The sequence below is a fragment of the Tupaia chinensis genome, unplaced genomic scaffold (genome assembly GCF_000334495.1).
Source record: "Tupaia chinensis unplaced genomic scaffold, TupChi_1.0 Scaffold000250_1, whole genome shotgun sequence".
In the NCBI taxonomy this organism is placed as follows: Eukaryota; Metazoa; Chordata; class Mammalia; order Scandentia; family Tupaiidae; genus Tupaia; species Tupaia belangeri.
The window spans coordinates 1878006-1891694 of record NW_006159730.1 but is presented as its reverse complement, the minus strand read 5'-3'; the positions used below and the strand labels follow the sequence as shown (position 1 = coordinate 1891694).

General features: G+C 39.7%; 1 protein-coding gene across 2 annotated transcripts in view; it reads left to right on the top strand.

Annotated features, from left to right (window-relative positions):
• DDX50 (DExD-box helicase 50) overlaps positions 1-11298 on the top strand; it is a 41286-nt gene extending 29988 nt beyond the window's left edge. For both annotated transcript variants that reach the window (XM_006148935.3, XM_027772042.1), the window contains exons 13-15: positions 3477-3611; positions 5370-5414; positions 10643-11298. In XM_006148935.3, coding sequence (XP_006148997.1) covers positions 3477-3611; positions 5370-5414; positions 10643-10921 — 459 coding nt within the window. In that variant the 3' untranslated portion in view covers positions 10922-11298. The remainder of the gene's footprint in view (positions 1-3476; positions 3612-5369; positions 5415-10642) is intronic.
• Positions 11299-13689: the final 2391 nt, after the last annotated feature.

The following is a 13689-nucleotide window of genomic DNA, read 5'->3' as shown; positions in this document are numbered from 1 at the left end:
CCCCCCCTGGTGGTCCTCGTCTTTTTTTTTTTTTTTGAGAGAGATTTTTGCTATAGGGCACATGTGGTCTCTGGAAAGACAGAGACCGAGAGGCCGAATGCAAGAAATCACCCCCACCCCAAGGAGGGAAGGCCATGCCATAGTCCCTTCTCCTGGGATTTTGGTCATGGATACACATGTGACCAGCTTGAGTTTTAAACCAATGGGTTTGAGACTTGAACCACAGTCTGCCATGTTGGAGTCCAGTGACATAACCATTATGCCATCTGCTGGTCCCTATTACTTTTTTTTAATTGCCAGAGGGCACACGTAATTACAAGAGAATGAGTGAGCAAGCAGAAGTCACCCCTCACCACACTCCAAAGAGGAACAGAGATAGAGAGAGAACACTGCCTCAGGAGGCATGGCCATATCACAGTCTCTTTCTCAGTTTTCCTCTCAGGATTCTGGGCACTCAAGTCACTGAGTCCAGGACTCAAACCACACGTTTGGCCATGTGGAATCCAGCTGCTCTAACTACCATGCCACTGCTGGTCCCCTGACTAAATATCTCAGAAACAGGATAGTAGTTGTTAGAAAAATTTTTAGGGGTTAAATCAGAATCCAAAGTCTTTATTATGAATATCCTACAGGATCTTTCTCTTGATACAGTTTTTTTTTTTTTTTTAAGATTGCCAGAGGGCACCTGCACTTACCAGAGAAAGATGGGGGTCGGGGGTGTGAAGAGCACCCTGCAGTTGTGCGTGGTTACACCACGAACCTTTCTCCATCCCACCATCCTGTGGGGATTTTTGGACATGCATGCACATGGGCCTTCTGTGTTTTTGAACTGCATTTGGTCATATGGAATCTGGCTCCTTAACCACTAGTCTGTAGGCTGACCCCTCCTCTTGCTACCTTTTTAACTTCATTCTCTGTGTCACTCTCCCATTGCTTTTTTCAGTCAGCCCCACCTATTGGGTTGTTGGAAATGTCATAATGTATGTTTTTCTTTCTATTTTTTAAAAGAATTTTTTATTAAATTATATTTAGTTAGTTATTTTAATTTGAACCAACAGGGGCAGAGGCAGAGTGAGAGAGAGAGAGGGAAAATGGGAAAGCAAGCCGCTAGGTCTGGGACTCAAACTGTGGTGGTCCAAGTGGGAGTCCAGTGCCCCTAACCACCATGCCACCTGCCAGCCCCTAATGACATATGTTTTTCTATGTAAAAATGCGTCATGACTTTTCTGACAACTCAGTACTTATCCCTCAAACATAAACTACTTCTGGATGAGGACTTTGCAGTTACCTTTATTGTCTTGAATATTCATTTCCTTTAATAGCAATGTGACTTCTTCCTTCACTTTATTCTGGTCTGTACTCAGATGTCACCATATTAGCTAGGTCTTTCCTCTCTAGTAGTTCACCCAGTCACTAATATGGCTTACTCCTCCCTTTACTCTCTAATCTTTAGCATTACTTATTTTTCTTCAAGCTGCTTGTTTCTAGCTAACATTCTGTTTGCTTCTTTGTTCACTGTCTATCTCATTACTCTGCACCTAGACTGTGACCTCCATAGAAGAGAAGGGCCTATTTGCTGCTGAATCTCTAGCACCTACCAGTCTCTGGCATAGATGTAGGGGACATAAATAAATATTTGTTGGATGTATGCATCCCCTGTGTTCTTCATGTTGATCCTTTTGCTGTCAAATTTTACAGAAAAACTAGGTTTTACTTCTGTAATAGTTCTTCAAAACCTCAGGAAGTTTGCCTTTTTTGTAAGTTTTTCCACTCTATGTAAACTTTGACTCCTTTAAAGAATTATTAATTTAATTTTTGTATTAATTATTTTTAAAAATTTGGTGTAGGATACATGTGCTCAACTAGAAAGAGACAGAAAGAGAGAGAGGGACCAGCAGTTAGCATAATGGCTATGTTGCTGAACTCCCATGTACTCAACTGTGGTTCGAGTCCCGGACCCAGTGGCTTAAAGTCACGCTGGGTGTGTGTGCGTGCGTGCCCAGGATCCCCAGAGGAGAATGGAGAAGGGATTGTGGCATGGCCATCCCCCCGGGGGATGATTTCTCACTTTCTGTCTCTCTGTCTTTCTGGCAAGTATACACACACCCTATAGCAAAAATCTCTCCAAAAAAAAAAGAGAGAGCAAGAGCGAAATCAAGCTGCCAGATACGGGACTCAAACCATCGTTGGCCATGTGGGAGCCCAGTGCCTTAACCACTACACTGTACTCTCAACATTTTCTCTTTTTTTGGAGAGGTTTTCACTACAGGGCGTGTGAGCTCACCAGAAAAACAGATAGAGAGACAGAAAGCAAGAAATCACCCCCTAGGGGGGATGGCCACGCTGCAATCCCTTCTCCTCTATTCTCCATTCTCCTCTCGTGATCTTGGCATGCACACACATGGCATGAGTTTAAGCCACCAGGTCTGGGACTTAAACTGCAGTCGACTACTTGGGAGTCCAACAACATAGCCATTATGCCATCTGCTGATCTCCAGCATTTTCTTAATTCTTTACTCACTTGTTATCTTTCTCTGATGCTCTAGCTTTTCTTAAAGTGTGAAGGTTAGAGGGGTCAGCAGGTGGTGTGATGGTTAAGGTGTCTGGACTCCCACATGGCTGACCATGGTTCGAGTTCTGGACCTGGCAACCTATTTTTCATTTTTCTTTCTCTCTGTCTGGTCAAATTCAAAATGAATGAATGAATAATAATGAATAAAATAATTCTTTTTAAAAAATGCATGATGGTTAGAGTTAATATAGTCTTTTTTTTTTTTTTTTGAGAGAGATTTTTGTTAAAGGGTGTGTGAGTTCACCAGAGAGACAGAGAGAGACAAAGAGACAGAAAGCAAGAAATCACCTCCTGGGGGCCACACTACAGTCCCTTCTTCTCCATTCTCTTCTTGGGATTTTGGGCACGCATGCACATATGCCCAGCTTGAGTTTCAAGCCGCCCGACTCTAGGACTCAAACTGTTCGACGGCCACGTGGGAGTCCAGTGCCTTAACCACTATGCCACTTGCTAGACCCAAGTTAATATATTCTTTATAGCAGTGCATAGAAAAATGGTACTTTCAGTGATTTATAAACATTAATTTTATTAATGTAGTTCCAGAGAAGTTCTTTTTTTAGCAGCCATATTATACTGTCAACTTATAAGAAATGTAGTTAGGCCCAGCTTGTGAAAACAGTAGGGCACTTTTGTGTGATACTAGACCCACATGAGGTGCTTGGCTTCGTATCTCAGGTAGACCTCACACACCATGCATGCCTATGACCCTTGCTACCTGGAACACTGGGAGGAAAATCATGGTGTAATGAGACTCCTTTGTCTGTCTTTCTCCTTCAAATGAATGAAAGAAACTTTTTAAAAAGAGAAATGAAACGCACAGTTAATTCATGAAGGGCTATAGAGTTAGGCATTGTCCTGCTGTTACTGATTTTTTTCTAAACATAATGTGATTTTGTTCCCTAAGGGGTTTGTGACCATGACTTTGGAAAGCCCAGAAGAAATACAGGATGTCGGCTGTGCTCGGAAAGAACTTAACAGAAAGCTGAGTAGTAATGCTGTGTCCCAAATTACCAGAATGTGCCTCCTGAAAGGAAATATGGTAGGCTTTTCTGGATAATTAAACAGTACCATTAATCAGGCACTATACATGTTTATAAAGACTAACAGATTTTGTTCCCTTCTTTTTTGGAGTATAATCATCTCTTGATTAGATTGTTTCTAGTTTTATATTTGGGGAGTTATAAAAAAAAAACATTCCTCTAGAGGTCCTAAGTCATTTTGCTTAGTTTGAATATCTAATACCCAAATTTCTCCTCTGGCATGCATATTATTTATGGTGTTGTGTGATCATCCTCTGAGACAAGTAACTTAAGATTACAACAGTTAAATAGCTCTGTATTTTGGAGAACAGCAATATAGGTTTTTGTTTAGTTTTATTCATCTATTTTAATTTGACTAGAGACAGAGAGAAAAAGTGGAAAACCAAGCCACCAGGTCTGAGATTTGAACTATAATCGGCCATGTAGGAGCGTCCAGCGCCTTAACCACCATGCCACCTGCTGGTCCCATAATACAGTTTTTTAAGCAGTCTGATATTGGTTGTTAATGAAGATAAGGATACAAATTGAATAATTATTGTCATAGACTTACATACCAAGTCCAAACTCAGTTACCTTTTTTTAAAAAGTATTTTATTTAACTTTATTTACTTATTTTAATTTGACCAGAGAGAGACAGAGTGACAGAGACAGACAGAGAGAGAGAGAGAAAACAAGCCACCAGGTCCAGGATTTGAACTGTGGTCAGTTGTGTGGGAGTCCAGCACCCTTAACCACCACACTACCTGCCAGCCCCCAAAACTCAATAATCTTAGTGACTTGAATTTTTTGTAAAGATTTTGAGAAAAGATGTTTATTCACTTTACTATATAGGTTCATTATTGCCTAGAATTTATTACTAAGTTGTTTTTTTAGAAATACCTCTGAATGTTTAATATCACATATGTTGAAAAAGTCAAGGTAACTATGAGACAAATGTGCATATTCTAAAATATGTAGAGGCAAGAGAAAATATCACAAGATCTATAGGCCACATGAGCTGCCATACTTCAACATTAACTTCCAGTGTACTAGCAACTAAGACCATAAAGGAATCATCTTTGGACATACCAGTCTAGTCATCTGGAAAATATTGCAGCTATTCAGCAGAGAAGCTTTCAGGCACTAATGTATTTATTTATTTTTTTTTTAATTTGTGGGGTAAGAAATCACCCCCAGTGGGGATAGTTACACCTCAAGCCCTCCTTTATTCTCCTCTTGGGATTTTGGTTATGCATGCACATGTGCCCAGTGTGTTTTTCAAGCCCCTGGGTCTGGGAATTGGCCATCGTGGATCCAGATGCTTCAACCACCATGCCATTGGCTGGCCTTAAATTTCTTGAATAAACTTGAGTGTGGTATGATTATTCCCACTATGGGTGGCTTTTTCTCTTCCCCTCTCTCTGTCACACTCTGGTGAGCCCATGTGCCCTATAGGAAATTAAAAGAAAAATTATGAGAAGGGGATGATTTACACAGGAAATGAAATAACATTATAGCATCTACAGAAACTTCTAAGAACATACTTGAGTCTTGTAGTAGTACTAGTAGATTCTCATTAGATACTGTGTTTAGTTACCTTTCAGGTTTAAATAGGCAGCCAGTCTGTCATGGATTGTTACGGATGAACTGTTGTGATCCTAAGCCATTGTGGGATACACATCTTTTTCATTTTAAGTTAGCGTAAGATTATCTGCAAGTATGAGTTTATTAATCAGAATCAGTTCATGCAACTAAATAATGTTTTTATTTTCTTTTAGGGTGTATGTTTTGATGTTCCCACAACTGAGTCTGAAAGGTTACAGGTACTTAATTTTATTTGTTAAATAGTTGAGTATGTTTATTGAGAGATGATAAGGGTTTTTTTTTGTTTTTTGTTTTTTGTTTTTAAGAATTACTTTATTGGGACCAGCAGTTAGCATAATGGCTATGTCGCTGGACTCCCACGTAGTCAACCGCTGTTCAAGTACTGGACCCGGTGGCTTAAACTCACTCTGGGCGCGTGTGTGTGCATGCTCAAGATCCCGAGAGGAGAATGGAGGAGAAGGGATTGTGGCATGGCCATCCCCCCTGGGGGGTGATTTCTTGCTTTCTGTCTCTCTGTCTCTCTGTCTGTCTGGTGAGTGCACACGCCCTATAGCAAAAACCTCTCAAAAAAATTAATTACTTTAAAATAAATAAATAAGAATTACTTTATTTATTTAAATTTGACCAAAGAGTGAGAGACAGAGAGAGAGAGAGGGAAAGTGAGAAAGTAAACCACTAAGTCTGGGACTTGAAGTGTGGTCGGCCATGTGGAAGTCCAGCGCCCTTAACCACCACATCACTTGCTGGCCTGATAGGGGTTTTTTGAAAGACATAGTCACAATGTCATTATTGTGCCTAAATCAATTAAGAATTTCTTTATAAATAATGCTTATCTATTCTGTTTCATAACCTAAACATCTATTATGAATAATTTGAAACATTTTTTAAAAATGATAGGATTGCATTATGAACCCCCAGGTACTATCACCTGTTTTTTGTTTGTTTGTTTGTTTTTAAGAGATTTTTTAGGGACCAGGAATTAATGTAATGGCTATGTCGCTGGACTTCAATGTAGTCAACTGTGGTTTGAGTCCCGGACCCAGTGTCTTAAACTCACACCGGACATGTGCATGCGTGCCCAAGATCCCGAGAGGAGAATGGAGAAGGGATTGCGGCATGGCCATCCCCCCTGGGGGGTGATTTCTTACTTTCTGTCTCTCTGTCTCTCTTTCTTTCTGGCAAGTGCACATGTCCTATAGCACAAACCTCTCCCAAAAAAAAGAGATTTTGGGGTTGACCAGTAGGTTGTGTAATGGTTATGTTGCAGTCGACTGTGGTTCAAGTTCGGACCCAGCAATTTAAAACTCACACTAGGCGTGTGTGTATGAGTGCCCAAGATCCCAGAAGGAGAATGGAAGAGAAGGAATTGTGGTATGATCATCTCCCTGGGGAGTAATTTCTTGCTTTCTGTCTCTCTGGTGAGCATATGCGCCCTATAGCAAAAATTTCTCTTAAAAAGAAAAAGAGATTTTTAAATTTTTTGTTATATGGCACATGTGCTCATTAGAGAGGCAGGAGAGACAGAGAGATAGAAAGTGAGAAATCATCCCCCAAAGATGCTGGCCACGCCACAGCCCCTTCTCTTCCATTCTTTTGGGATTTTGGGCACACATGCCAGCACCTATCACCCAGTTTTAACAATTAATAATTCAAAGTTAGTTTTGTTTCATATCTGTTTCCATCTACTGTAGTCTTTCCACTCCTGTATTCTTTTTTAATTTAACAATTATTTATTTAATTTTATTAATTATTTTTATTATTATTATTTTTTAAATTTGCTACAGGGCATGTGTACTCACCAGATAGAGACAGAGTGAGAGAAAGTGAGGAAGTAGAAAGCTGCCAGGTCTGGGACTTGAACTGTGGTTGGCCATGAGGGAGTCACTCTAGTTACCAGGCCACCTGTTGGCCCCCTACTCTATTCTTTTGAAACAAATTCTAGGTATTCTGTCTTTTCAACCATAAATATTTCCATATATCTAAATCTTAAGGACTTAATTTTTAAAAGATAATACAATAATTATACTACCTTAAATAATAATTTCTTAATATCATCTAATATTCTATTGAATTTCCCATATTATTTCCTAAATATTTTAAAATACCCAGTTCACACATTGAATTTAATGTTTATTAAGGCTTTTTTTCCCCTTAGGATTTCTTTTTGGTTTTAAGAATTATTTATTTAATTTTTTAATTATTATCATTATTTTTCAATTGGCTACAGGACAAATGTGTTCTCCAGAGAGAGACAAAATGAGAGAATTAAAGTAAGAAAGCAATCCACCAGATCCAGGACTTGACTGTGTTGGCCATGTGGGAGTCCAACGCCCTAACCACCATGTCACCTGCCAGCCCCTTCTGTATTCTTTTGAAACAAATTGTAGGTATTCTGTCTTTTCAACCATAAATATTTCCATTTATCTAGATCATTTTTTCATAAGTATAATTTACTAAATTAATCAATGAACTTTAATTTGGCCAGATAAACACTGTGACAGGGAAAGTGAGAAAGGAATACACCAAGTCCCGGATTCTAACCCTGATCAACTATGTTGAAGTCTAGCACATTGACTGCCACACCACCTGCTGGTCCCTCCATATATCTAAATCTTAAGAACTTTGAAAAATTTAAGGATAATACCATAATTATATTCCCCCAAATAATAATTCCTTAATATCATCCAATATTCTATTTGAATTTCCCATATTGTTTCCCAAATAGTTTAAAATATAAAGTCCACACATTGCAATATAATATTCATTAAGGGTTTTTTTTTGTGTGTTTTTTTTTTTTTATTTTTTTTGCCTTAGAATTTGTGTACAGTGAGAGGGAGAGTATGAAATGACCTCCTGGGAGATGGCCACGCTGCAGTCCCTTCTCCTGGGTTTTAGGCATGGATGCACATGCACCAGGCATGAAATTCAAGCTGCTAAATCTGGGACTTGAACCACTGTCGGCTATGTGGGAGTCCAGTGCATTAACCACTAAGCCAACTGCTGGCCCCTGTTAAGGCTCTTTTAATTTATAATATTTCCTTTGCTCCTCTCTTTAAAAAAATTTCTTTTGGGGGGATAGTGGTTAAGGCATTGGACTCCCACATGGACCACCACAGTTTGAGTCTCAGACCTCTTGACTTGAAAATCACTCCAGGCATGTGTGTGTTAGTGCCCAAAATCTCGAGAGGAGAATGGAGGGGAAGGGATTGCAGCATGGCCAGCCACTTTGGTGAGAAAAGTGAGAAGCTTCCCTTCTGTCTCTCTCTCCAGCAAGTGCACATGCTATCTGGCAAAAACCTATTAAAAAAAAATTTATTTGTTGAAGAAGCTGTCCACTTCATTCCTGCAGTGAAAAATGTGTCGGTTGCATCTCCGTGCATATTTATATACATATTTTGAGAATTGAATGAGATGATTCTGTCTTCAAAATCTTATAAAATTCTGACTATATTGACACATTTCTTTTGTGTCACCTATACATTCAAACTTATTTTATTTTTTAAAATGTAACCCATTATTTATTTATGTATTTATTGACTTGGAGAGGTTTTTGCTATAGGGCATGCACGCTTGCCAGAAAGAGAGACAGAGAGATAGAAAGTGAGAAATCACCCCCCCCCCGGGGGATGGCCACACTGCAATCCCTTCTCCTCCATTCTCCTCTCAGGATCTTGGGCATGCACGCACACGTGTCTGGCGTGAGTTTAAGCCACCGGGTCTAGGACTTGAACTGAGATTGGCTACATGGGAGTTCAGCAACATTGCCGTCATGGTAACTGCTGGTCCCTTCAAACTTATTTTTAATGATTACTTTTTTTTTTTTTAATAGATTTTTGCTTTAGGGCACATGTGCCCCCCACCCCCACCCCCGAGACAGAGAGAGATACATGGGAAGTGAGAAATTTTCCCCTCCCCCAAGGTGCTTACCACACCACAATCCCTTTTCCTCCATTCTCCTCTCAGGATTTTGGGCATGCATGCACTCATACTTGGTGTGAATTTAAACCACTGGGTTCAGGACTTGACCTAAGGTCAGCTATGTGGGAGTCCAGTGGTGTAACCATTACGCCATCTGCTGGTCCCTAGATTACTTAATAATTTACCATAGGAGTAGCCAACTTTCTTAACCAATATCCTATTTTCTGAAATTTAGATTATTTCTAGTAATTTTCCATTACAAACAAGACTGCCTTGAATGTTGGTATAGCTAATCATTGATATGTTTCTAAGATGAATTTTTTAAAAAGGTGACTGGCCGAAAAGCTTGTGAATTTTTAAAGACTGTCAGGGCCAGCAAATCATGTAGTGGTTGTCACTGGACTCCCATGTGGTTGACCGCTGTTTCAAGCCATGGACTCAGTTGCTTGAAACTCAGGTCAGTCACGTGTGGGCGCCTGCCCAAGATACCAGGAGGAGAATGGAGGAGAAAGGATTGTGGGTGGTTTGGGCTAACAGGTGGTTTGGTGGTTAAGATGGCTGGATTCCCACATGGCTTACCTTGGTTTAGTCCCGGTGACTTGCCGATCTCACCAGGCATGTGTGCTTGTGTGTATGCTTGCCCAAGACCTCGAGAGGAGAATGGAGAAGGGATTATAATGAGGTTAGCTACCCTGGGAGGTGATTTCTCACATTCCCTCTGACTTTTTCTTCTCTCTCCTCTCTGGCAAACACATGAGCCCTGTGACAAAATCTAGGGAATAAAAAGGTATACACAGCAATATATTTTTTTTAAGAATTGTTTTATTTAACTTTATTTATTTATTTATTAAATTTGACCCAAGAGGGACAGAGTGAGAGAGAGAGAGAGAGAGAAGCCGCCAGGTCCAGGACTCAACTGCAATCCGCCGTGTGGGAGTCCAGCATGCCACCTGTTGGCCCCACTCAGCAGTACTTTTCATGAGCTTCTGGTTTGTATATCTTGAGTTGCTTAATTCCAGTACCAAATTGTTTCCAATGGCTACGCTTTCCAGTTACAGGCTGGTGTTGAAAAGTTTTCTCTCTTCCATAAGCAATTTTAATTCTTACTTCTGAAATTAATGGGAAATGCATATTATGAGAAAACTATGCATGAATTTCAATTTTTTTGCACCAAAATAAACTTGTACTTTAATTTCATTTTTCCACTAACTCCTAAAAACAGTGCACTACTTATTAATGACCTATCTGCTTTATGCTAAGAAACCAGATAGTACTGTTTTAGAATATGTAGTGAGTATGAATTTAGTCTCAAAATGGGCCTGAAGTTTCTTCTAAGACTAATACTTAGAAACTTTAGGGAATGAGCTTTCAACATATTTTTGTCTTACACACTTTCTGGTTTTGATTTTTATTCTAGATAATCTGAATTTAATGGATAGATTATTATGAGAAAAGCATCTCCTAAATCATGTGCTAAGTTATGATTTCTATTTTGCATTTGTATTAATTCTTTAAATTCCTCCAACAGGCAGAGTGGCATGATTCAGACTGGATACTCTCAGTGCCAGCCAAATTACCTGAAATTGAAGAATATTATGATGGAAACACATCTTCCAATTCCAGACAGAGGAGTGGCTGGTCTGGTGGTCGGTCGGGCCGATCGGGCCGATCAGGCGGTCGATCTGGTGGTCGGTCAGGCAGACAGAATCGACAGGGGAGTCGGTCAGGAAGTCGACAAGATGGTAGAAGAAGGGGTGGGAATAGAAATCGATCAAGAAGCGGAGGCCACAAACGAAGTTTTGACTGAGTATTTGATAGTTAACCTACCAGTGTGGGCTTGCCTATTTCTGCCTAATCATGTACATTATCCACCAAAAATTAGGTCATCATAGTTGAGGTATGTGTCTGCTATTTGCAAAGAAGTTGGTCGTATTTTTTTAAAAAGTATTTCACAAGAATGGTTTTAAACAAATCTACTTATCCAGTTATACCTTTGAATAAAAAAAAACCCTCCTTTTATTGTCTCTTTTTACTATGTGTTAATAATTATCTCAGTGTTATCCTCTTCTTCTAAAACTTGGCAGTCAAGTTATTCTTAAGGTTATTTGCATTCAAATGTATACTTGTATTCAGATCATTCTTTCCATAACTTATGTGATAAAAAATAAACCTCTTTCACGTTAATGGGCTGTATAAACTAGTGACATGGTTAGTCAGGTATAGCATTTTAAATTCTAGCTATAGCTAATTAAAAGGGTATAGAGGGCTGGCAGGTGATATGGTGGTTAAAGTCACTGGATTACTACGTGGCCGACCATGGTTTGAGTCCTGGACCTGGTGGCTTGCTTTCTCGCTTTCCCTTTTCCTCTGTCTCTCTCAGGTCAAATTAAAAAATAATAACAACACATGGAATTAAAGAAATAATTCTTTTTACAAAAGAGTATAGAAGCAATACACACTAATTGAACAGATAGTTAGTGGATGTTTATTTTGTGTCCATTGCTACGTTAATCAGTCTTGCGATTATAGTTCATTTTGCCATTAGCAAAGGTCCTAATTATATGAAATAGTGGCTTTCCATATCTTCTGATAGACAGGAGCAAATTTTTCATCAAATTTTTAATTTGGGTTGCATTCAACCACTTATTTTTACTCTTTCTTTAGAATCCAGCATCATCATGGCTTCACTTTTTTGACTTTTGGCTTCCTGTTTGATAATCTGTGCTATAGCGCAGCCACTTAACAGCTGCTTGAACTTCAAATCGTTACCCTGATGATCATCAGTTTCTGAATTTGTAAATGAAGTAACATCTATATTATTTTCTTTAGCATTTGAAGTTTCAGTAGTGAATTCACATTTAGGTGTGAGTGTATGAAAACCTCCCATGTTTTGGGAGTAATACTTAAGAGTGTTTTGTTTTAGATTTTTGCCACAGGGTGTACATGCTTGCAGGAGAGAGAGAGGGCATGTGAGAAATCACCCCTAGTGAGGATGGTCACATTGCAATCCCTTCTTCATTTTCCTCTTGGGATTGGGGCCTCATGCACACACAAGAATTGTATTCATGTTCTCTCTCCCTTCTTTTATGGCTAATACCGGGATGACTGAAGTGCTTTCCTGCCTGAGCATATAGCTAAGATTTATTTCAAGGGATTTCCCTCTCCCACTATTGCCATGTTAATGCTCAATAAACCTTTAGTGACAGATCACTATTCACCAGGCACAGTTTGATTTTTTTTTTTTTTTTGAGAGGTTTTTTGCTATAGGGCGCGTGCGCTCGCCAGACAGAGACATAGAGACAGCGAGAAATCACCCCCCAGGGGGGATGGTCACACCACAATTCCTTCTCCATTCTCCTCTCAGGATCTTGGGCACGCACACATACACGCCCGGCGTGAGTTTTAAGCCACCGTGTCCGGGACGCGAACCGCGGTCAACTATGTGGGAGTCCAGCGACATAGCCATTATGCTAACTGCTGGTTCCCGCACAGTTTGATTTTTGAGGACACAAAAATGGAGAAATCAAGTCTTCTGGCTCAAGGAAATCCGAGTATCAATTAAGCTTTGTTCCACATTTCTATAAACTGCTAAAAATATTGACGCTGAAATATCACATAATAGTTTGTGAAACAAAATTTTCCCTTAAAGTTCTTATTTATTAATTTTTTTTGGAGAGGTTTTTGCTATAGGGCATGTGCGCTCCTCAGAAAGACAGACAGAAAGCGAGAAATCACCCCCTGAAGGGATGGCTATGGTGCAATCCCTTCTCCTCCATTCTGCTCTTGGGATCCTGGGCATGCACGCACACGTGCCCAGCGTGAGTTTAAGCCACTGGGTCCAGGACTTAAACCATGGTTGACTACATGGGAGTTCAGCAACATTGCCCTTATGCCATCTGCTGGTCCCTAAAGCTCTTATTTTAAAATGTGCAGTAAAAACTAAATAAAACTATTCCAGCATTTACCTTTGTCATAAAATGTAATACTTTGAATTGTCTTTTTAAACACTTTACAAACCTACAAGTTTTACTAGCTCTTATTTATTGTGATTGGTGGGCAGGCACTGCTGAGCTCTTCTTCATTATACTCAATTTTCTCAACTGATTAAATAAGTTTTGTTACTCCCTAGAATGCGCTGGAAATTTAGGTTTAGATTAATATGTACAAAATCACAGAGCAAATAGTAGTCAATGCAGATTTTCAAAGCCATATGTGATTCCAACCCATTTTAAAATTACTATGATAAATTGTCTTCCAATTTTTTTTTTTTTTGAGAGGTTTTCACTATAGGGTGCGTGTGCTTGCCAGACTGACAGAGAGAGACATAGAGACAGAAAGCGAGAAATCACCCCCTAGGGGGGGATGGTCACGCTGCAATCCCTTCTCCTCCATTCTCCTCTCTGGATCTTGGGCACTCACGCACGCACACGTGCCTGGCGTGAGTTTTAAGCCACCGGGTCCAGGACGCGAACCATGGTCAACTACCATGGTCAACTACGTGGGAGTCCAGCTGCATAGCCATTACACTAACTGCTGGTTCTCCAATTTTTTTGATCTCTTAACTTTTTTTTTTTC